This window comes from Anser brachyrhynchus, assembly GCF_964034855.1.
Source record: "Anser brachyrhynchus genome assembly, chromosome: 5".
Classification (NCBI taxonomy): domain Eukaryota; kingdom Metazoa; phylum Chordata; class Aves; order Anseriformes; family Anatidae; genus Anser; species Anser brachyrhynchus.
Window position 1 is genome coordinate 11,118,688 of NC_137699.1, and position 26,543 is coordinate 11,145,230.

At 39.5% G+C, this 26,543-nt stretch overlaps 1 protein-coding gene across 6 annotated transcripts in view; it reads right to left on the bottom strand.

Moving 5' to 3' along the window:
* The window catches only part of NELL1 (neural EGFL like 1), a 292,307-nt gene that overhangs the window by 238,363 nt on the left and 27,401 nt on the right, over positions 1-26,543 (bottom strand). For all 6 annotated transcript variants that reach the window (XM_080594043.1, XM_080594042.1, XM_080594044.1 and 3 more), the window contains exon 4: positions 13,930-14,100. In XM_080594043.1, coding sequence (XP_080450169.1) covers positions 13,930-14,100 — 171 coding nt within the window. The remainder of the gene's footprint in view (positions 1-13,929; positions 14,101-26,543) is intronic.

The window sequence follows — 26,543 nt, forward strand, 5'->3', positions numbered from 1 at the left end:
AATCCAGGGAACCGTGGTCTCTAAAATTACTACACACTGAACAGACCCTCCAGCATCAGGAGACCCAGGTCTCTAGGTTAATAGAAGCTCTAGACTTTCAGATTTATGACTACTGCTTTCACTTTCCAAGAGTGAGTTTGCTTTGTCCCTACTTTATGCCAATGTATTTCAAAGGAGCTAAACCATAGACACAGAAGAATACAACTGTAAACAATTCCTTTCTTGAAATACTCATGCTCAGTATATATTTACTAACTGCTGACCCTCTTAGCTAAACATAATAAGAAAAAAAACTAATTGACAAAGACCCATGATATCTTTGTGGTCTTCTGTTATTGTTGTTTTCTGTTTGTTTTGCTTTTTTGTTTGTTTGTTTAATTTATATCTCTACACTATCTGCAGTTTGATTTATGAAGTACTCTTACGGAATCCTCAGAAACACGTTTTTCAAAGACGCGTTCCTAAGAGCCATCTGTGACATAAAGATTACAGTAATACAGAAAGAATATCTGGAAAAGAATCAGTGGGTTCCTGAAGGGAAGCATATCTAAAATATCTGCATGTAAATAAATACACAGACACAAACCTTTCGCTGCATATAGGAAGACCCTCTAAAACTCAAGCAAGGAGACAGTTACCTTCCATTCAATTTAAAATTAAAATTCTTATCTTTGCAATGTTCCATTAGAATAGGGGAATTCTGTTACCCTCATTCTACATGTGTGCAGACAGATAGACAGAAAGACCAACTGATTAACCAAGATCACAAAGACTGAGTCAGAGAGGGACACTGCCCAAGATCTAGGACATTAGATGGAGCATCTCACACACTAGGCCATGTTTCTTCTGGGGAGAAAAAAAGAAAAAAAAAAAAAAAAGACAGTTTTCTCATGTATTAAAGTAGGTTTCTTACGTGCAACTTTAACAAGTGAAAGTTCACACTTGGGTGAGTATGTCCACTTTTGAGGTGGAGTAGCTCTACTTTATACATATAATATTTGCCATGCCAGAAGCATTTTAGAAATAGCTGAAATATTTAGTGGAACAAGAAAATAAACTTTGCGTCTGTTTGCATTAGAATGCATAAATCAGCATAGGCTGATCAAGAAACGCAACTGCTGAACATAAAATAGATTCTAATTCCAACATTTGCTTGCGAACTAGCTTCGCAAATCATGGAATTTCCAACTTCTTTCAGGTCTAAAGTATGAGTAGGTTGCTCAAATACAAATATGCATTATCCAATTTGTAGGCTAGATTCAAGCCCAAGAGATGTCTTCTATCAGGGGTATCGTTAAGAAACTAATAGTTGCAGTCTAATGTTGCTGTGACTGAGGCATGGCAAGAACCTCATTTCCCAGCCTCTGGTCTCTACTAATCAAAGAACAAGCTTATATGTTTGATTTACTCACATAAAGCTATCAATATTTATGTAGCATCCAGGTGTTGAATTCATCACACCCCATTTTAGATGCTGCAGAAGTTTACACCTGCAGTGGAGCTCGTTCTCTAGACTCACTTTCGTTAATGAAGAGACATAACTGTTTCTAGGGTATGATTCATCTTACTGTACATTAATCAGCCTCTGCAAGCCCCTGCGACTGCACAGGAGCACATTCTGACATCAGGGTGAGTCACTGAAGCACATTTTTGCAATTCAGAACTTCATCCTCAACAAAACTGACATTCCCTCACCCTATATAGATCTAACTGTATCCTCAGATCCTTTAAATAACCCAGAGGGTAGGGGTAAGTCACACACAACAACTCACTGTTATAGCACTCTAAACTTTCTCAATTTAATAAACAGAAATAAATTGGGAGATGGGGAGGTTCCCCCATGTTTTGCACTAGTTTTTTTCCTCCAGAGGTTATTCACAGCGATGCGGACCACCTTGATCCTTGCTATGATCTCCAGCCGAGGCTGCAAAAATTCCATACATCTGACAGCGCAAGCATCATACCTCCTAACACAGTCCATTGCATGAAATAACCAGCCACTTCTAAAACTTTGTCCAACATGTTTCCTGGATCCCAGCTGCATGGAGAAACTGATGATACATCAGTACCTAGCTTTAACAGACAACACTGGCGTTAGTCTAAGTCTTGAAAAGAAATATGAGGATATCAGATATTTTCATTTCATTTTCTATATATTTCCCAGTGAAAATGTGTCAACACCAACATGACTTTTTTTAATAGTGTTTACAGACAGGATGCACTATTTGACAAGTATTCAGCTCTAGAGCAACTTTAACTAAATTATTCATTCACTTTCCAGCATTGTATTTCAGAAAAATAATTTTCCTGAGGGAAATTTTGATTTTTCGTGCTCTCTCTTCTGTCATAAGACAGGATTTCAAAACACTTAACAGGGAAAAGCAATTTAGATTAAAATATCAGGTTTTGAGGGAAGCCTTTTGTTATTAAATTTTGAACATACTATAGTAACTGCAAACTAGTTAATCAAAAGTTACTTTCCAGCTCTGGTAGAAAAAAAAAATAGCTGTCCAGTAATAGTATATGTGAGGTAAAAGACTCAAGAGCTCATGCTCAGTTTTTGAGTTCTTCTCAAATTCTATGGCACCCAAATGATTTCACTGATTTTCCTATATAATCACTGAGATAAGTGAATGTACATCTCAGTTTTATTATTTTGACTACAAAATCTAAACTCAAAAACAAAAATGTATGTAATTAAACCTCTATAAGTAACCTCTTTTTCCATTCAAGAGATGCAAATTAACTTTTAAGATCCTCCAGCAACAGGCAGAAATGAAACTAATGAAAGGAAAGATGGTTAGAAGCACACATTTTGCTGTCAGGTTTGGGGCGGTCCTTCTCCACACAATCTCCACAGGTAAATGTTATCTGTCTACACATGAAGCTTTCTTTAAAATAAATAAATAAAATAGGCTTTGCAGTTTTCTACAAAACTATTAATGATTTTTCACATTAAACTAAAACGGATCGCTGTTACTGATTCAAAGCAGAGGAGTGGACCCATTAAGTTACACGGCATTGGCCACATGAAGGACAGAAATCAGTCTTCCTCAGAACACTCAGTAGGGTATCATACATCTAGAAATCCTGAGGTGAATTCAGACACCTTTACAAACGAGGTCAGTATTATTAACTTTAATTTGAAGATAGGAAAAAAAAGATACAATTAGTTCCTGACGGTAACAGTCTTCGGAGTGCCTCAGTACCAGGTTAACAGCCTGCCTACAAGGCTATGGTGCTTGCCTGTCTTCATATAATGAACAAGCACTCCTGAAAGTATGAGAAATCCAGAAAATAACCGAAATCAAACATAGTAAGGCAAAAATATGCCAATGCCTACAACATATAAGGAAACAGATCCTACACTGAGATGGCAAGTACTTCCATTCCCCAGAAAGTTTACTCTAGTTGGAAATAGTAATTTGGCCATTGGATTAGGATTTCCAAGAGTTGTGGGGAGAAAAAAATAGGACAAACTATGAGGTCAACTGTGTCTTACATATGACGTATTCAGAACACTGCACTTTCCTTCCCCACCCCACTCCCCTCACACACACATACCCCGATAAAAATACTGGGTTCTCATTATAAAACCCGTTAACTTGATACCCAGATGGTTATTGCACATTTCAGAATTGGCAACCTTTTTCTTTTTTATGTCTTTCCTTGAAGTCCATCTTGACCTGTTACACCTGAGGCCAACAGCATGTGGCTCCTGATCTTGGTTTTGCCCATAAAATTTGCACATAATTTGCAGGTAGCAGAAGCGTAAGAGAAATGCAGTTACCTCTGTTTCTGGTGAAGATGCTAACTTTACCATATTCAACCTGCTTGGCCACAGCAGAGCATAAGGTAGTGTTTGGGTCCAAAGAAAAAAAATACTGTGTGCTGAAGGAGATCTCATCTACACGCACAGACTTTTCTTCAAAAAAATCAAGACCCACCACTCACAAATTAATATGAATTTAGTTACTTATCTTTAAACATCTCAATAGAGAGTCAAGGGACGCACAGCTCAAATACCACCTCTCAAATAAATATCTAACTTACCAAAGATATTTTGGCAGTTGTTTTACCACTTGTGAGCATCTATCGCTATTTGAGTACCAGAGCATAAAACATTTAGCAATAGGGGTTTATATGATGTGCACAAACATCCACTACACACAAGGAGACAACTCTACTTATAATAAATAGAAGACAAACTCATAGGGTCACTAAAAGACACCTTTTAACATCAGCAAGCTTTGAATCAGCTTCTAAACCACAACACTGATTAAAGCAGACTGTTAAAAAGAAGGCCAAAAGCACAGCACTCTCACTTGTTACCCTACTAAACATCGTACTAAAAGCTCATACACATCCCAGCTGCCAAGTATCAGTAACAGAAGACTAAGCATTTAAAAAAGATTCTGGAAAGAGGGAGAAATGAATTCAATCAGTTCTTCCAAGTGATGATATTAAGAAAAGCTCTTCTCCCCACAAACTGAACAAGAAGCTCTTAAAGTGAGATACATACAAGATTAAAAAAAAACCTACATTGAAGTATCTATGAAACAAGTAGTAAATAATTACGCCTATCTTGTATCAAAAAGCAATAGGGTAGAAACATTCATCATCATAATGGCACAAAGCAACACTGGTACTTCAGATCTCACAGCAAAATTAACCCATGTATAAAATTCTACCAGAACAAAGAGGTAAAATCATGGTTACAGGGCTTATTTCATCTCCATTTTGTCATGGAAAAGTTAAGATTACTGTTGGTGTTTTTCATAAAACATTTGTTAAGTGAGAACTGGCAGTGCAGAAATTTTGCTTCCATTACACCTACATAAATTATACAGGGACATGATGGTCCCTGGTCCGAGATCTGCAGCACACAGGCCTTCACAGCTGGCACTTAGAACAGAAACTGAAGCACACTAAGTTTGCTGCCTAGAAACAACCCTTCTTCACAAAAGTCCTCTTTTCTGTTTCATTCTCAACACCCAAGTCGCTTTTTCTAGTATGGTACGACAGATATGACTGCGAGAAGATTCAAGTCCTTTCTGCGCAGGTACAAAAAATAAATTTAAAAATAAGCTAGGCACAAGCAATGTTTCTACTGAACAGCTTCTTCCCCCCTCCCTGCCCCCAAAAGAATAGTCTGCTGAGAATTAATTGCCTTGCAGAGTACCTTGTCACAGGCTCATCTCATCTAGGGGTATATGTCATCACTAAATGATTTGTACATCATCATAAAATAATCTCAGCCACATTCCAGAGCCAATTTCTGTTCACGACTGAAGGTAACTACAGGCTGAGGACCACAAGTTTTGCTTGTTAACGCTCTGCCTTCGCTTTCACGCTCCCACCAGAGCCCTCTCATTAGTTTTGTCTCAGCACTGTGCAACGGCACGTGGCTCTCCCCAGAGCTGCCAGTACTCCCCATTAGCCGCCATTTCGGTAACCCCACAGAGGTCCAATTCATTCCACATTCCCCAGTTCTTACTGCAGGTTCATCAGATAACCCTCATCTCCATTCTCCCATGGTATTTTTCAACCGCCCATTTTAGCCTCAGTGGTTTGAAAGATAACATTACTCTCTCCCCATAATAACTAATTGGCCATGACTGAGGAAGTGCATGAAACATACAGTAAACACAGAACAAGTCATTATATTGGTTCTAAAATTAAGTTTTGATGGAAACTGCCAGGCAGACAGACAGAAAAGCACTCTCCAGGGACAACATTCAGGTTTGGAGCTCATTTCTCTCAGCATCTGACATGCTCTAGAGGTGAATGCATGGCTCGGCTGAACTCGATGAGAGTTTTCACTGCAGACTTCAATGGGGCAAGAATTTCACCCCAGGGACACTGCACAGCACATCCTTAAGCTTGACTGAAGGTAAGTGGCTGGCGTGACACAGAAAGAGTCATCTGGGGCTAAGGAATTTCTTTTAGTTGCATTAGTTGACACAGTTATTTGCTTTCATTTTTGTCCTACTGAAGGGAATGCCGCTAGAATTGCGGCACAATTATGTAACGCAGCTTCTATTGATTCTTTCATTAGAGACTGGACTGAGATATGAAAACAAGCCATAGAACTAGAAAGAGCATGTTACCTTACTGCAGTGCTGAGGATCAAGCTACCAGCTTTCACCTCACTGCTCCTTCGAGTATCATTGCATTGATACTAACAGCAGTTCTTCATATCATTAAAAAACCAAAACAGTAGCCAACATCTGATGTTTTATGAAAAAAAAAAGAAGAAAGAGAAGAAGACACAGCTCACTAAACACTTATCCATGAAGTACTGAAACATGAGGCTGGACTGCCTGTGCCATTCTCTCAGTCAGCATATCTACAAAGCAGCTCTCACCTCACAGCGCAGAACCAGGCACTCAGTTGCCCCCGCACTCAGTGCTGAGCCCACTTGCCCCCCTTGGACTCACCAAGACCATTTAAACGTACTGGGGGCCTGGACACAGCTCTCCCACATACAGCAAAGTCTGCAAATATGCCGAGTGGCTCTGTGTGTGACGCGAAGCAAGAGAGGACAGTGTACCACCGCTGCACCAATGTCCTTGCCACCACCTCGCACCCAGAGCCACGATGGCCACACACAAGGCATCTCCAAGCCTTGTCACCTTCCACCTCCAAGCACCCCACTGCCTCCCAGCTCCCTGCAGCTGGGGAACAAACATGACTGCTCCTACACCACTGCTGGTTTGCTTGGTCACCAAGTAGTACGGTGATGGGAAATGTCAGATTTTGGGTAGCAGCAACCGATTCAAGCAGCCTCCACCTTGCTGCAGCAACTTGAGGATTTTGACAAGTTTAGATTTCCAAACAATTACCTTTAGGGAATTATTCCTGTTTCAAATTGTCACAGAAAGTTTCCCCAAGAACTAAAACACTTCAGAAAACTCTGGGTTAGTTTCACAGACTTGAGCAGCCTCACCACTGTTTTCTCAGTCATTCTCTCACACCCCACAGTGCTCAGACTCTGGATTATTTGCTATACGGAGACTCAGATCTCAAGACAACCTCTGAAGAGTTCAGAGGGGTTCTCATCTGCAATTTGGCCCAGGTCCAATGCTTTTTATAAAAGTATTTACTGAAATTATACAGCCATTTTTCATTTCAGCTCCAGTGTTACCCTCTGTGACTACCAGTTGTGAACTCCAGAGTTTAGCTAATCATTTCACAAGGGAGACTTCTTTTATGTTTTGGATCTCAGTTGATCTGCCCAGTTGGTGAAAGACAATCATTTTTATAATCTGAAAGGGAAAACCCAAAATATTTTCTTTATGTAGTTGATTCTCAAATCATGATGATCTTTCTGTCCATATGACCCCATTAGCACGCCGACAAATGAATAGAAAATGGAGTCAAGTAATAGGAGATTTGTCCTGAAAAAAAATATCCACAGAAACAAAGCTCCACATATATTTCTCTGCATACATGCATGCTAAATTTTTCAGGGACTGCTCTTGTAATTAATCACCCCCAATTTAAGGGATTATTGCTTTGATGTTAAAAATAAATAAAGTATGTTGGACAAACAACCAAAAACAGAGAGAATGGGATAATACACCTATTCACGTGGTTTAGGAAATGACAAACTCAACTGAAGCTTGCCAGTCCTGATTTAGAATGATTTCCTCCACCATTCTTCATCCTCTGACACACCCACACCACATAAATATGATGAATGCAAGATGCCAATAGCAAAGCATAACACATTATTCCTACCCTGTTGAAGTCATGAACCTGTCTGTCAACATTTTCACTGGATAGCACCACAAGCCCCAAATCTAAATGTAAAAAAGCAATTAGAAACACTGTTAAGTCTCTATTCAGCAGCAGCTGGGCTCTGCAGCTACCAAACACTGGCTCCACCGAACTGTCAGACTCTGGGGACTGACACAAGGTCCTATTTTAGGCCCTTAACAGAACCCTGAAGCCTCTTCAATAACCAACATCAGCAGGACCTGGATAAACTCCTTCACGCAGCCAAAGCAGCTGCATTCTCTGCTCCCAACAGGAGCTACAGGGAGCTACGTAAGGCCCCTCTGCTGCAGCACAGTGCCCCGCATAGGGTAGCCAGCTGATGACACTGCTCGTACTGATTCCACGTGTTATCTTCTTCTAGGGGAGGGCAAAGGATCTAAGACAGCCAGGCACAGCCACAGATTATAATAATTTGTTTTTGTTTTCTACAGTACATTTTCAGCACTTGCATGCTCATGATCTTCTTGCCATTCTATCAATCTACACAAATAAAAATGAATTTTTCCTGATTCATCTAGGATTTTAAAAGAATTTGTCATAAACAGAGACCGGGTTAAGAGAGAACATTTTTCAGCCTTCAATCGCACCTATACTACCATTCTGCTGTGTTGATTATCTAATGAAAAACCCTGGCTATTAAAAAAATAATTTAAAAAAATTTTTAAAAACAATGAAAAAAAATCTTCTCTTGAGTCACACTGAATGCATCTTGAACATTTCCTTGCAGCTTAACTACAATAACTATAATGATACAGGCCTGACAACAGCTGACATGATAAGCCAGATGGAGATCTCTCTTATGCTAAAGAGTTTATTGCCTTTCTGTCAAACATGAGGGACAATCAGTAGGTGAAAATTAACTTCCAATCCAGAATACCACAAATCAGCTGTTGGGTGCACCTGTAATGCACAATTATAGTACTCTACCTAAGTAACCAGTTCTGTGACAGTTTTTGCTACAGCGTAGAGCAGAGAAGCAATCTCGGTCACAAGATCATATTCAACTGTTTTGAGAATAAATTACCTAACTCCGTAACACTACCACCTTGCCATCTCCTCTTTCAACAGCAAGTGTTTTACAGTAAGTAATGTGGTGAATCTCTTTTAAAGGGATCACTTTAAATGTTCTTTTATTTATTGTGCTTTAATCAAAGTCACCGGAGTTTATCTAGAGAAGTTAAAAACGTCACGCTAGCAGCTGGAAGATTTTATTTATAAGGACTCAGAGGTATTGGGTTCCCATAGTTGGACAACGTTGCTTTTATTTATTTATTTTTCCAATTAAAAAGTTCTCACTGCTCATGCATTTTTTATTCCTTAATGCCCTGTTCTAACAGAAGAAACATAAAAGACAACAACATGTTTTTCAGAGGAAGACTACTTCCTAGCCTGCTCCAGTTTTATAATCTATTCTCTTATACACTTACCAACTCCTCCCATCAAACAGCTACGAGTATCCATCAAAACTACAGGCTGTATTCATAATAAAATGCACTTTAGCACATATTTTTACTGGAAAGCATTTATTTTTGCAGCCAATTGCCTTCTACCTTTTATGCCTGCAGACAGAGTTCAAGGAAAGAAATACTTATGCTCTTTGGACAGGCGCGTACCTTTGCAGCAGTATGGTTGACAAGAAATACAGCAAAAATAAAAATAAAAAGCAAGCAGCCTTCAGATCACCTCCCCAGATGAATTAGATACATTGAAAACTATTTGGAATTTATATTTCTTTAATAAATTATCAATAAATGCATTTTAATACAGTTCCCACCACCTCTTACATTGTAGCCCCGATGCTATTCCCTCACTCTTGGGCAACATTACACACTTTCTACAGCTGAAACTAATTCCCATTGAACTGAAAACAAATGCCAACTTAAAATAGGCTTTGACAATCTCCTGGGGCTGAAAACCTCCTGACAATGCAGCTATGCACAACAGGATCCTTTACCTCTGCTCCCCAAAGAGAACAAATCTGGGAAGGTGCTTGACAGAGCCTATTTCACAACACAATAACCCTTTAGGACCATAGGTTATTTAAGGACCCTCTGACAGTTGCTCTAGATAAGCCTAAGTGTTCACTTTCCAGAAAGGCAGCCCGTGACAACTCCCTTTTCCCTGCAGTAAGAAAGCACAGATCCAAAGCATAACCAATGTTTCAAAACAAGAGTTGCATACCACTAATGGACTTAGCGCTGGAGGTGTAACATCAGGAAGGAAAGCAAGAGCAGTGAAATTCATTTCTGTGTTGCTTTCAGCATAGGTTTTATTTGTGCATCAGTTGGACATTCATAACGAATATAGTCTTTTCATTTTTTCTAAGCTTTCTGAACCTTACCAAAATGTTACAGGTGTGCATATACACCCACTGCTTATGCCAAAAGTCTGTACTGCATCCCTGGCTAGAGGCTACCTCCTACATCCGATGCAAAGGCTCTCAATGTCAGTGAAAAAAGAGTCCAGTGACTTTCAGTGGGCTTTTAGCCTGTACTCTCAAGCATTTTCCTGTGCCAGCAGCTCTAAGTTTGAGCATCAAACTTAGCAACAATTCTTACTCCCTGTTCATCAAAGAGCACCAAAAGCAGCAAGTAAGGCACAGTAGGAGCTGATTTTAAAAGGACACTTTTGTACTTGTGCAGATATACCTCCTTTGATACATATGCCTCCCCCACCATGTTACATATCATTAGAATAGAGGCAATTATACTGTTTTAAAGATGACTCTTAAAAGCACTAAAGGCTTTTACCAGTTCTCAGGTAGCCTACCCTAACCTTTCTAAGTGTGAAAAACAGAAATAAACTTTGAATTGAATCCAAAAGACAATCAAGTACCAAATGTCAAAGCAATTTTACAAACCAGATTAATGTGGGTGGTAAGACTGGGAAGAATACAAGTAGATTTGACTCTCTTTACAACTTAAAAGTTTCATATCCAATGCTTTCCGATGCCCTGCAGTTTTTAGAAGCCAGAGGCTGGATTTGGGTATCGATGTAAATCCTGTAGCAAAATTATGTTATGTCTGGATATTTTTCCCAATGCAAATACTTTCAGTGCAATTTCACATGCAGGCTAACTTTAATAACACCATATTCACAAGTCACTTATCCAGAATAGTCTTTCAAACCTATAGTATATTACTGCAGCCGAAAACAAAAGGAATAACACATTTATACAAATTCATGCACATTTGTAAGGATGCAAAGTTGCAACCCCCTTAAAGAAATCCCATAGGAATCCAAAGGGTGGACACAGAACTTCTAGACAGGGTCCAGCATAGAGCCATGAGGATGATGAAGGGATTGGAGCATCTGTCTTATGAGGAAAGACTAAGCAAGCTGGGCCTGTTTAGCCTAGAGAGGAGGAGATTGAGAGGGGATCTTATCAACCTCTATAAACACCTGAGGGGACAATGTAAAGATGATGAGCCAAACTCTTCTTAGTGGTAGCGAGTGATAGGACAAGCGGTAATGGGTATAAATTGAACCACTGCAGGTTTCATCACCATATGAGAAAGAACTTGTTTACAGTTCAGATGACAGAGCACTGGAACAGGCTGCCCAGAGAGGCTGTGGAGTCTCCTTCTCTGAAAATATTCAAATCCTGCCTGAATGCAATCCTGTGTAACATGTTCTAGGTGACCCTGCTTGAGCAGGGGAGTTGGACTAGATGATCTCTGGAGGTCCCTTCCAATCTCAACCATTCTGTGATTCTCTGTGATTTTTTCATCATTTTTATCCCCCCCTCCCCCCCCCCCAACAAGGGTGGGGAAACAGTAAGATGGAAGCGCAGAACCCCTTTCACTAGACAGGTACACTTGAAGCTAATTTTTGTTCTGATGAACTCTCCAAAAGAGAAGCAAAACCCAAATATCTGCAGGAGGTTGGACAGGTGAATCTATTGAACGCAGTTGTATTCTCCTTCCCTGCGACTTACTTGTTAAGTCTGCAAAAGCATTGCTTCTTGTTAGGCATCTATGCACAGCCTAAAAGGGTGACATTTACATATAAAGTCTACAGTCCTTAACACTGGATTCTGTGCATACTTTCAGCTGCAGTTTTCTTGACTCTAATATTAGGAAAACTTAGGGGTTTTGTTAGTGCTCAGAAATACGTTTCATCGGCTTGCCCTTCTTTAGACCAAGCATTTCATTTTCACATCTTTTGACATTTATTGTAGTGTCAGCCAGAAATGCCAGTGCAAAGATAAAAGAAATATGTTGACTCCTCCTTTGGGTGCAAAGATGTAGGGGGCTAAAATAAAAAGCAAACTACAACACCAAGAGTCACAAAAGTCTCTAATTAACTGAACAGAAATGACACAGCTGAGTCGGGAACTTAAAAACCTCTTTTTTTTCTTTTTCCCTCACCATTTAAATTTTTACTGTGATCTGTACACAAGTCTTGCTTTCAAAACTACTCGTATTACTTTATGCAGGAGTTGTCATAAACTGCCACAAATGCACGGCCAAATAGATATTTAGGCATGGAGCTACAGTGGGAGCAGCCAAGGGGACACTCTTAGATCCATCAGCCCTCTTTTGGGCTACCTGACAGAGACATCTATACATATTTATCACCTCATATGACAGCACAGCTTACTCTGTAATTGTATTTATCTATTACTTCTTGTTACTTTAAAGAACATCAACCACGACACTATGCAGCTCTCTTGTCCCTGGATAGACTTCTGTACCAGACAGGCATTTTATGTCATCTTCGTTTAACATTGCATGCAAGAAGGCAGTCAGCAGGAAAAAATCTGCTAAGCAGGTCTTCCTATAACACATTTGCTGTTCATAAATATATCTTTTATATATATATATATATATATGTATATAAACAATAAATAAATAAAACATAGGAGATGAGGATTCTGTCCCAAAACCCAATCTGTCAATAAACAGAAAATAAAATAGAAATTATAACCAATAAAAAAATAATGGTAAGATAAACAAATCCGAAGACCAAAACGAAGACAATCTTTAAAAATTATAAATTTCATGCCTGAATGAAATTGAAACTGCTCTAAGCGTATTATTGTTTTTAGGGTACAAACAAAAAGATTCAATAAGCAACCTTCCTTGAGATTAGGTTTTTACTGTCAGTAGTTAATGCAGTTGCAGAAAATGGTTGTAACATTCCTTTAAGACAGTACTTCATAACTACTTTGGGCAGTTTTAAAACTTTGCCAAATGTTCCAATTAGCATGTCCTGCAATAAAAGTCCCATAACTTTATTCTGCCTGCCTGAAATGAGGACTTTAGGAAGAAATATCAGCTACCATTGCCCTATCCATTTAAGTCCAACAATTCCAAAACGCATACAGTAAACTGATCCTCTCACCGAATACAAAGAATATTTTCACACTTGTTTCAGTGCAGGAATATCTGAAAGTAACAGTTCATTTTCTTCACTCCTTAAGACTATTTTTGAAGGCCCCAATTTCAAGTTTTCTGAGTTCCCTCATCAACCACTAAGTTAGCAAAAGCCAGTCTTCAATACGTTGTGAGATCACGTCCCAGCAGAAGAGAGATTCCTGGGTAGTTGCCTTTTTATTCCTTGAAATCCTGACAATCCACCATCTTGTTCTCGTGCTCTTTGCAACTTTTTAAGGAAAAAAAGTTCAATGACAGACAGAACACCCTTCCAAAAACACGCAGCATCAGTTCTATACATGTGAAAAGAAGCTGCCAGGTTTCTTGGAACTTTCCAAGTAGGGCAGTGGGTGGAAAAATCAGCAAAAGTGCATTGCTTGATTATGTAATATAAAATTAAAATGCCTCTGACACATCTATCTATTCTTCAAGTTTACAGGTATGCTGAGTGAAGCAGTTCACAACAGAACAGACTGCACAGCAATCTATCACTCTTAAACGCAATCACAGTCAAACATAACATCAGCAAGTGCCTAAACAACAGAGATGCATTTAATACTCCCCAGTCAGCAATCAACCTTTTCCACGTTTGTTCATAATCACAATGTAATGTAATATTTTAATGCTTTATTTTCCTTTTCTTATTCTATTACAGTTTGCTGTACTTTTTAAATTAAGCATTTTTTTCATCTCCTTTTGCAGTTTTAGTCTTGTGCTGTAAGTAGAAAGCATTTTTAAAAGAATTAAATTACTGAAGACGTTTTCTTACCTGTTGCAGTCCACGTGGAGCAGAAGGTGAGATGCACTAAGTGATACAGCAATCTTGTGCCACTGTCCATCCGCCAGCCGGTAGGGGAACACCTCTGTTCTTGACTTCCCATTAAACCTGTAGTGATATCTAATCTCATCCCGTAGTCCACTGCTCTCCAGTTCAAAATAGCTGTAGGTAAAACGTGAAGAATTAGTTCCATTTTTGGTCTATTCATTGCTTCTGTCGCTTTCTTCTTAGTTCGTAGAGTTCCTTAAGCAAACACCACACGGAAGGTCACAATCTAAAGACGTTACTCAGCATGGATTTACTAGGTCATTTTTAAAAAAGAAGTAGAGAGACAAGTACTACGCATTCAGCGCATTATAGAAATCACAATACCATTTACACGAAAACAGCTCATGTTCAAAACCATTTGATTGTCCTGGAAATTGAAGTCCTCTTTTTATCCACAGAACAGGTTCAATGACAAGAAAATGATCCTTATTCTATTCACCAAGACGTTTTGTATGAATGCAGGATTTGTAGGCAATGCAAAAATAAAGGACCATATGTATCATTACCAATGAAAAAACAAAAAGCCATTAAGGTAAGAAAGCATCAAGTAATCGTGGAATTTGTACTCGCTATTTGCAAATCTACTTTAAAAATTGTTTACTTTTAGGACTCCCCTACATGCAATTGTGTTTAATTCATTTTCTCAATTTTATTTTTACAGCTGTAATTGTTCAGCTTTACAAGGGAACAAAGCCTCCTGGATAGATCAGGTGTCTCAACACCTGGCATTAGCAATCAAAACCTTCACACACTTGTCACAAGGGAACAGCCCTTGGACAGTACTGTTGAGTTAACAAAGTAAAGCTATTAATTGGCCTCATGCTGGCAGAAGGAGGCAGCTCTCTTTCTAGGGTGAATTTTGCCCTGGTGGCAACACATTGGTAGCAGAAATAGCGAAGCCTTGTCTTGGCCCTCAGATAACAGAAAATTTAAAGCATATGAAATCAAGGTGTTCATTTTTCTTGCAAAATGAAGCCCTAGATATACAAAGGTGGTTATACAGAGCTTCTCTTAAAGCAGAAAAACCTCTACAACTAAGTACAGATGTTAGGTTTTCCAGCTAGCCCCTACCCCTCTCTGCCTCTAAAATGTCATGTTTTTCCCTACTGGACAACAGCAATTTAACATGGCAGTTGCAAGATGGATGCTAGTTTGGGGTTTAAAAAATAAATACATACATACATATATAAAAATACTGCAACACAAAATAATCAACAGCCAGTTGTCAATTATTGTTTCCACAGACCTCAATAGCCAGTATGGACAAGAATTTCTTCACAAGTTGCGTGTACTTCAAGAATGATTCTCACCAGTGAAGCGGAGGCTATTTAGAACACAAAAACTGAAAAATGGAGATCTTTGGGAGGAACTAGGTTCTGAGATAAAACACTAGCTGGGGACATATGCAACAGATCACAACAGACTGGGAAGGGGAACATCAAGACAAAGCTTGGCCCAAAGCAAAACTCAAACCCTCCTCCATCCTGACAATGCCTTGCTGTTCAGACAGCCGGAAGATTGCAAGATTTTTCACATACAACATGAGCATTATCAGGTCACCCGAATCAAAGACTCAAGTGCAAAGTAAAAACAGTCACAGGCAGATAAAGGCAAAACTAAAATGGAATGAAAGCAAGGCAGACATGTACAAAAATATATTCAGTACAGGGACGAAAAAATAGGAAAGGCTGGTGTTGTGAAGGAACTAGCTGGTTTCATACACATAAAAGCATAAGGAGAGCAGAGGAACAGGATTTCTCTAAACAGAAGAGGAGAATCTTGATAACCTCCACCACCTAAATATCTTTAAAATACCTAAATTACACTCATAGAAATTTGGAGAGGATGTTTTTATTATTTTGTCTTGATATTCAGTAAAAGCTCAGTCAACATACAGAAGATACTGGTTCTGGTATTTTGCAAGCCAGGAAAGTACTAGGGCAAGTACCATCACTGAAGTCATACTTAAATAGTTACATGTTCCTTAATTGCCATCTGCTGTCAAAGCACAAATGGAAGTCATTAAATAGAACTTCTTTTGCTCTTGTTCAGACGAGCAACACCAAGACACTAAAAAAAATCAAAAAAGACAAAAGAAGATCTACACAACATCTTTCTCACATACAAAGTATTAGTATAAATACATATGTTTACACGGCTGATCATAGAGGCGTAAGAGCCTGAGAGCAAGACAAGCTTCTGTCATGGGAAGCACTTGGCTTCCTGCAGTCATTCTTCATACTGCCTTATAGCCACGGAGCTGATCATTTACTACACAATGCTTCGTCTGTTAATAAAAAAGGCAGTATGCCAGCCCTGGAAAGGTCAGTCAGACACTGTACTTAATCATGTATGTGTTATCACGTGAACTATATAGGAAACTGCAAAGCAACATAGTTTCCCATCTCAGAAGCTTTAGTGTCAGTAGTTACTTCTGGACTAAAAACAGCTTGTTGCTTATGCACAGAGCTTGTTGTCAGTCTCCGGACTCATTTTATATAAGACAGAAGTGATTAAAGCTTACTGCAGTAGCCAGTGCTTACTATATATGTACACCTACACCTGTGGCTGAATGCCACAGGACGGTATAAAACACCATATTTTACCTCTTCAGCTACGTGAAAAGAAGATGACAGCAAACAAATTCTGCACCTATTTTTCACCTCCCTTCAACAAGCGCAAATCAGCAGCAGTTACACTCAAACAAATATCAGCAAACAACAGTCAACAAAACCCCATCAGGAGAAATTGGCTGGATAGCCCCGTTTGTATTCTCTGGTATTTAAATAGTGCAAGGCAGCATAAGCCAGCATGCCTGCATTGATTTCCTTTATTTATTCATTATTTTATTTGGGGGATGAGGAGAGGGGAGATGCTCAAATTCACACAGACATCTTGACTATACACACACATCACCACGTTCACATCTTAGAAGATGTGGTTGTTTATTCTCTGAATATACCACATGAACATAATTGATTTGCAAATAGCTTTCTCAATAGCAAACATCTTTTCTTTCCTCCTCCAACTAGACTCTAGAGAAAAGCTACAACATAAAGGCCACTCACTGCTGAAGTAAATGTGCTTATTCTGTGTTCAAGTTCTAATCTGCAAGTAGTGGAATGGAAGGCAAATGAGTGGCAAAACATAAGTTCAGGCAAGGAATCATCAACCTGTGAGAAAATGATTTTTTATTTTACTCTTAAAAATCTATCTCAGCTTTTTGGCATGCTGTTGCACAAGTTTTCATCTACTGTAAATTGCCAGGTAAATGGGAGGAGGGGGGGCATGAACAGAAGCTACCATACAAGAGGAAAGAAAATGAATTAGTCTCTAACATGCACGTCTTCATATAGGTTCTTCCCAATATTTTACCAGGAAGAAGAAAATGCAGGAACCGAACAAGTCTGGGATCCTGAAAGGCTTAAAGCGTCTGGGAAAAATCATGCTGGTCTTCCACACTTGTACCGCCTGAATAAACGCATCAGCAGCAGACAAGCGTGAACTTTCCATGTTGCTATAAGATCCATATCAATAGCCCAAGGGAGACTGCTGAGTGTTACAACCAGTTCTGCTGCTGCATCACAACCACATGAAGTCTGGGATGGGTCTGAGATATCTCTGTGTGTCAACTTCCTGCTATGGTTAGCCTCCCTGCTGCCTTCGTTGTGACCTTTTCCAAGAGACATGTGCGACAGTCACCTATTTGTCAGCTTGTTAGCACAAAGGGATGGTTTCTTGTTTTATTTGTTATTTCTCAATGTTTTGTATTTTATTACTTTTGATCATGTCTGTTTAAAAAGAAACATCTGTTTTGACAGATTAAATTCTCAGAACACACGTATCAACAAAAAACACTGTTTATGGAAGAGCAATACAGAGGAGTATATGACCTTGGCTGAAACTATTCCACTGCTGTAATATCCGCATTTGCTAAGCATGTAGGTTACTACTGGCTTCTTTTACACAATTATAGAATTGGAATCCTTTCTCTATATCTGTCAGCAGTCCCTCTCATTCAAATCATGATGTGTACGAGAAAAAAGCAAAAACATGTTTCTAAATTCAGATGAATTTTATGCATATCAAAAAGCTGGGTTATTTTAAGATCGTGGAATGTGCTTTACAGAAGGACATCATTCCACAATCAACTAAAGTTGCTTTACAATTCTTCTTGACAATTTTTTCAACCCCTACGTACCTTACATAAGGGTACTGTTATGAGAAGATAATGCCTGGCTATTTTTAGGAGAAAATAATGCCTGACTTACTGATGTTTACTCTTTTTTTTTTTCTTTAATTTTTCCACAATCATAGTGAAGATCTACCTGTGTGTTTGACAGCTCATTTCACTTCCAGATGAGGAAATAAGGCTTCAGGTTCCTAAAAGTACACTGTAAGTTGGAAACAGATGATGTGGATGCCATGACCCCAGAAAATGTAAAAGTCAGCATTGATGTTAAATAAAAACATGTAAGAAACCTGAAGCTGAAAGCCCCAAGTCTTTTTATGAGTTGTTTTAATCCATCATCTGCATTAAAGAAACATATTCATGTATTCGTCACATTTACGAGAGCAGGGAGTTTTACCTGTGACAAAAAGAACATGACATTTCATTCAAAGATGTTACTGATCTCAGGGTGTCAAAGTGGCCAAAGGAGGGAGGGCTCACAGATTCCAAACAAGACAGAACCCTGAGTACAGCTCCAGGATACATGTTCTTGTGAACACCTTTAGAGTGCGTACAGCACTTTTTGTTCTGATCCCTATGACGCTAGCACCTATCATGAGACACTAAAACATTGCACTATGAAGACAGAGCACCATCTGGTAAGCGCAATCCTGATTAAGTGCTTCAATAAGAGCTCTAAGAACTAAGGCATGACTACTTTTTGCATTTCATTCAGGAAATCTTCCCCTTTATCACTTCCAAACATAAATAAAGCAGAGTTTTCGTTCTGACTTTACAACTTCCGTCATCCCTGATCAAGTGCCAAATGAAGCCCCACAGCCTCTTTCAAGGAGCAGCACCAGCACTTGCAGCAGATGCTCTTAGAGCTACTGAACAGATGTCCCAGGGCAAGGCAGCAGGCACAGATGGCATCCCTGTGATTATGTACAAACTTGGGGTTATCATCTAGTCAAAACAGTTGTGCATCTGCTTAATGGGATAAGGTCACAAAAATCACAGGAGTTCAAGGATGGAGTCACCGTTCACCTGGCACGTGCTGCAGCGACACTGCAACATCAGCTCTTTCAACTGCTGGAAAAGTCACTGCCATAACAAGAATCAGGCTTGTTCAATGATGTTATTGAACACAAGATTCTGGCAAGTTCTGTCAGTCTGGTCAAGGTGCTCGTTTTCCCCTTTTTTCTTTTTTAAATAGCAAAACAAATTCAAGCAAAGTCCTAAGTCCAGCCCATTTGACGTCAACAACTAGAAATTAAATTCAGGAAGCTTCTACACACATTTTCCTCTTTGCACATGTTTGTGCATGCAACCTCTTCATTTAATAGCATTATGCCAAGCAGAATATCAGAACATTTAATGATGTTTAGTAACCAAAATGGCTTCAGGCAAGACTGTGTTTTAACATCTTTTCAGAACCACTTCTGGATGTATTCAGAAACAACAGCCAACAATCTCTACCCATTACCACGCTGACTGCATGATTTTCCATCTACAGAGGTTCTGTGATGAATCACAGATCATTGGCTTTTGGCTTTTTAGTGTTCCTGACCACTGTGTCTGCGTGCACAGTGGTACGCACACACATTGTTATTTTGGTTGGGCAGCCAAGTGTCTCAGCTTGGACAACAGCAGAAAATAAATTGAGATCTTGTTCTAATGCTCCCCTGGTGGAAAGCAAGTCAGGCTGACAGCAGGCACTGGCAATGCTATGCTAAATTCAGCAGGTAAACCGGCAGGCCTGTGCCCAAGACTATCACCACTGTCAATGAAGCCATACTGAGCAGGAGCAGTGCCTCGGAAACAAGAGAGGCATCTGACTTCAAACAGAAGTAAACACTCACCTTGCAGTTGTCACCACAGTTCTATAAGGATGCAAAAACTAGAGCAAGGTACAGCTGTCACGGCAAATATCTCTGTTGCTTCCACAGGCACTGTTTTTGTACCCCTAGTTACTAAAAAGTGACAGGATCAAGATCCCAAGCTCTGAAGCACTGTCAACCACTAGATTTTCAAGAAATGCTCTTACACACTCAAGTGTATAGATCTAGTCCTCTGCTACATATGCATACTCACAAACCACACAGCTACCTTCTGCAGCTGGTTTTAAATTTGGACAGACTGAGAGGCTGCATAGCAAAACCATGCATAGCAAATCTTCACTTATGTGGCATTAAAGACTTAGTGCAATGGCAGAGATTATGTACTGATATCAAAGCCTCTGAGCAAAATCAGACTGCCATCAGGTAGCACAAAAGGTATGCTGAATAGAAAATGGATCATCTGTAACAGTGAAGGTATCTTGCTGAAAAAACAGATTAACTTTCTACAAAAGAAAATGCAAAATCCCACATGTTTCACAAAGACTCTGATCACCTACAACTCCAAAGTATTACTCCTATACCAGCAAATCCAATACAAGCCAAAAGTTAAAATGTTAATTTCTTTCAAATCTCCAAAAACTAAAAACACTGAAGTTCAACTTCACTGTGCTGTTGTCTACCTAAACACAATTCTTTCAAACATTTGTATCATTTTATTTCAAATACAAGGAACAAAACCCAGTCCATTAAACATCTTTCTTTTTCCATTCTGATTACTCCGAGGACAATGGGAATCGCATTACATCAGCCTACCTTGAAACACTTACCAATAACCACCCACAAGCGACATGTGCTGTAATAAACATTTTGTCTTTTGTTCTACAAATCTACATGGCAGCTGGGCACGCAAGCTGCAAGGTATTAGAACACTTACAATGTTCAACATATGTATTTGTGTACCCGCAACTAAGCATGAGTCAGACAAATACAATTTTACTTTCTTCTTTGATCAGATAAAGAAAAAAGTGACCCCAACATCTGCTTGCCAGCTAAAATGCAGCTCGAGGTACAAAGCAGCTACTCATTTTTGTGGCATGTGTTGTAAGGACTGCGCTTATGCATTTTTGTTTCCATTTCTCGTGCCTAAACATGTGTCTTCGCTGTGGGTCCTACCTGCCTACTGTCTGAAAGACATGGTCCCTCCCCCGTTTCATAGCAAAACTAGTAGGCAGTAACACACTGCACCTGATAATAGTACAGCATCTCAGCAGGCTTCAGAACTAGCACAGTCAGTAGGGCTGAAGAGAGCCCATTATTTGAAGTATGGTAAAATCCTAACTCCTTAGGCTGCTACAACCAAAATAAATAAATAAATAAAGTCCTCATGCACATATAAACAAAAACAATATTCAAGACATCTTTGCTAAATTAAGTTCCTGCAAGAAGTGACCATGCAGCCAAATAACGGAAGAAATTTTGATTTCGTCCCCTCACAAAAAGCAGGCGTTGATCTTGCAGTAAAGGTTGCAGCCTAGTGTAACCACCCCGCAAGGGATGGCCTCGCTCTCTCGCATGCTTATTCCTACCTTACACTTTGCACCAGATTTAGCCACTCGGTTGCACTAAGGCAGGTCAACCCGAGGAGCTAATCTGATAGCAAAGAAACCCGACAAGAACAACAACGAAGAATTACTTCTTCACATATCACTGCTCCAGAACCAGGTCACTTAGCACTCTCACAATCACTGTGTCTGTAGCAAGGAATGCAATCCACAGTTGCACTCTGTGGGTTAATCAAGTGGTCCTTGAAGGGCTCATCACCTAAAATGCCTGGAGTGAGGGTTATTTTCCCCAGTGCTCCAGTGGACCATCTGCAGTCCACGAAGTATTTGTATCTAAGGACTTTCTAAATAGGAACTGCCAATTTTTCTGAGGCTAACCACAGGACTCCAAGGCAGCATTAGCTGAAGGGTCACTGTGGGTATGCAGAAGCCTGGAGGTGCCAGCGTGACCAGAAAGCCCCCAGCAGAGCTGTAAGCAAAGCAGAGCGCAACCCTGCTCAGTCCCTCCCCAGCTCCCACCGCTGCGGCAAGAACTCAGCTCAGGGGATCCCCAGACCCACAATCCTTAAATACCAGATTTTAATGAAACAAAAGAGAATAGCATAGCCTTTTAAATTAATGAAATCTGCCACCTGAGAGTCAAACTAAAATATTTGAAAACAAATTATCCTGTCCTAATTGCTATGTGCTTACAAGGAAGGTTCTTCCCTCTGATCTTGCTCTGAAATTCAGCAGCTTTCCAGTGATTTCTTGTGTTATGGCAAGCGCCATATGTTTCTGCTAGATTCCCAGCAAAAACCTTTCCCACTCCACTCCCTTAAGGCCCAGCAATATGCCTGCTCCCAGCTCTGCTCAGGGCACCCCCAGCCTCTGCTGCCCCACCAGCTTCCCACCTCCCCTCGTCTCTCCCCAGTGCCACCAAGGCACTGGCAGCTTGCCACATCTGGGAGTCCTTCAGGCAGGCACTGTGACCCTCTCCTGTCCACAGCGCAGTGCCTGCCTAGCGTCCAACCAAGAAAGTGACCCTCTATGAACAATGTCCTGTGAACATCTAAGCCTCCTGTTAACTAGGAAAGTTACATTCTCAGCAAGCAGCCAAAATTCAGAGGATGCAGTTTGCAGAAAGTTGCCTTCAGCCTAAATTAGAAACATTTCAGTGCCTTGCCTCTATCAGAGGATCATAAAACAAGCAAACAAAATAATTCGGCATGTTGGAGAAGACTCCAAGGGGACCCACACATCCTGCTCCTGGCTAACCACAACATTGCTGCCCTGTCCAAATACAGTTTTGAAGAGTTTCCAACTATCAGCCATTCTGCCTCAATTGCTAACAAGGTCCAAACAATGTGCTTCAACAGCTGGTTATCAGCAGCATGTTAATGCTTCTGAGAGACAACAATTGCCATCCTATGGTACATAAAACACCTGCTCTCAGCAGGGAGCCACAAGACGGAAGGTAGCTCCTCAAGCAGTAACTCCTTCACAACACTTAAATCAGTGGAACATGTATAGAATATAACTTTTCTGCTTCACTTCTCTCTTTTGCATACTTGAACCCAGAGGACAGGAGCAGGAGGGCACAATTCTCTTTCCGCTTGCATCTCTAAAATGCTTTTGGGAGAAAAAAAATATCTGGAAGAAAACAAACTCATCTGCTTGTGTCTCTCTGGGAGGCACGAGGGAAAGTGTGTAGGTGCCTCTCATATTTCACATTACCTAGTTCAGAGGGACAGAAATAAAGCTGGATCTTTGCATTCTCTAATCAGATTGCCAATTTAGCTATTCTACGAATCAATATTGATGAAGATGTGACCTTAACCCTAAAAGATAAAGTGAAATGGAAGCATTTTCAGAGTTTTTCCTTCCCTTTGTTTTGAATACTGGGCATCTCAGAATCCACTATGTTAATACACATCTTGCAGAGATTCATCTAAAATGTAGCATGGAGTACATCCAGTCTTTCAGGCTTACAACTGGGGTCAGAAGTCACTTGCACAGGTTTCTTTCCATTAATTAGGTTTCAGTGTTTAACTAGATTGTTTCCCATTTATGTTTTAAATCTAACATCATGGAAGGCCCAGGAGCCTTCCATTTGTTATTTTTGAATGTAGAGCTTTCTATCTACTCCTCTACAGTCTGAGAAGCTGTTCGCAGTGTAACTGGGGGGAAATATTAATTTATTAGGAAGTCTCATCCCTGTCTCCCCTCCCCACCCAAAACTGACTTGCTAGAAATAAAAATATTTCACTCCCAGCCTAACACATTTATCAGCATCCCTCAGAATATTTATACCAATACATCTGGCTGGTACATACTGAAGGGCCAAATTCTCCACTCAACAAATCCATTTCACTATAGCAGTACAATTAGCTTGCAACTTTCCAAATATCTGCCATGACAAAGTTTCTGAAGGTCAGTTCCTAGGCATAGGTTCATGTTAAAAAATTAAAAGAATAAAAAAGAATTAAAAGAATAAAAACAAAAAAAAAAGTTTTTAGTGCTCCCTGTCAGACAATCATAGAAACATCCATTTCATAACTCACTCTCTAGTTCTGTCATGAGGTGGGGGGAACTCTCAATTCTGAAAACCCTACAGAAATAACACCACCAGACGTGGACAGAAAGTTAGTACTGATAAACATAAAGCAAAGAGAGAAGAGAGACCCAGGACACACACACACAAAATAGTACAACAAAGTTGTTTGTTTTTTCTTCCAGCTTCTTTAGTTGACTGACAAAAGCAACAATAGGTTCTGTGGGAAGGCAAGGGGGTAAAGAAACTAAGTTCCACTCAAGACTCAGAGACTTTGAAAAATGTGTATAACAAGACCTTGAGGAGAAGGTCAATAAGAGTTTTATTTTATTTCTCATGAGTAACTCCTGGGCAATGGCTCCTTACTTGCTTACTAGTTTATTTTCACTCACTCTGCATAACAATGTCCAACTTCTCTGCTTTCCAAAAAAATAAAACCAACGGTTATGAAGAACATCTTTCTTTGGAGGGCAGCTTGTTACAGAGCAAGCAAATACCTGACAGGTTACTTTCAAAAAGTCAAAAGGGAATTTTGCCTGATGAAAGGTTAGAAAATCTGATTCAGAGTTATTACCTCCCACATCACAACCAGATAACAGCTTGGCTGCCAGCTGCCACCTCATGGGTAACGTTCAGTCAAGACTGTTTCCTCTTGCTTCCTTTCAGGCAAGTACCAGAACCACAGGGGATGTGTATTTGTTCTACCCATGTGATTTGAGAAGGTTCAGATCTGTACAACAGTAAAAAAAAAAAAAAAAAAAAAAAAGTGTTCTGGACTCAAACCTTCCTGATACCTTAAGGCCAAAAAGGCCTATGACATGAATAGTAGTTTCTTCAACACAGAACAAAACCCATTAAAATATTATTATTGAAAACTTTGGCAGTAAATCATTTGAAAATGTTATAAGCTAGTCAGTGGGATGGCCAGTAACACAGACCCATGCTCACTGTTTTCATTGGGTGCCTTACCCATTCTTTCCAAGCACCAAAACTCTTCATTTTGTACATTCTTGGTGTCTTGTAAGTAAACAAATGCTTTATTTGCCCACTCAGTCTTCTGGTATTAAATGAAAAGTTTATAGCTTTTTTTTTTTTTTTTAATTATTTTATTACTAGTATTTGTGGCCAAAATTTTCACAGCAGCAAGAAAAAAATATTACAGCAGCCAATTCTTTTTAAATTGTGCCCCCGAGAGGTCAGGAAATCATAGTCAGCTCCTTTGGTGACGGCCAGAAGGACACTAGCCTGGGTAACTGAGCATCCTTGACAGATCTCTCCAGATACCCATCTTGGACAGCAGTAGGATGGAGCTATGACTGTGCCTCCAGTCCAGGGAGTAAACAGCTCAGAGGCAATGCTGACTCCCATTTAATTTATGTTATGGGGCTTTGGACCATGCAAGACCAAAGCATGTAAGGAGCAAACATACAACTTTGGGTGAAACTATACTAAATCACTGTTCAAATAAGGACTCTTTATGGATGGATTTTCAAGTATCTCAATGGTCTTTTCCAAGCTTCTTGGTGGTTGAAGGAATCAAAAGCTGTGATCAAAACATCTCACCGAGATCTTCAAGAAAGAAAAAGCTAGCATAGTTATCCAACAAAGATAATAGTTTCTGCATCCCCAAGTAACATGTTTCTACATCTTGTATTACATTTTGTCCTCTGAAATTTAGAAAAAAAAAACATAATCTGCAGATTTTCCCTTTGTATTCCAGGTAACTAGTACAGTCTGCACATACTAACAGACTGTTCAATTAGACTTAATCTGTGTTAATTAAGCTTTCCATTTCCCAAGCTGTATATTAATACATTTGGATCATGAAAACAAAATCTTTATCATCAAGCTGATTCAACAAGATAAAATATTAACAAAGACGCATTTATCATCTTCTATGCAATATAAATCCTGTCCATCAAAGGATCATATAAATTAACAACTAATCTCTAAATGTTGAGAGATACCCACTTAGTATAACAAAACAGCTTATCTGAATGACTGACTTCGAGGAAAGGTGTTTTCATCTTATTTTAATACCTTTTAAATTCAATTTCTGTTTGTTATTTGTAAAGATTTAAGATCCATTTACCTACGTATTTCTAAAACACCGTAGATATCTTGGTTTCAAAGTTCCATGCTATTTATGAAGAACAAACTCCTGCTAATATGCACTACAGAAAGGCAAAAAGTTTTCTCTTGTACCTTATGGTGATTATCTCCACTCTGAACATCATGCAAAACAGCCTTCTGAACTAATTATGCTGGCACATGTAACTTAGATTTTATATATAAAATAGGTTTTAGTCCATGAAATATCTATGCCAACTACTAAACCTGTGTGCAAAAAAAAAAAAAAAAAGGTCTTGCATAAGGTATGAACTCCTGTACCAACAACTAACACAGCTGCTGCTTTTATTCAGGTCTTGTTGACCTCCTGCATGTCCTGT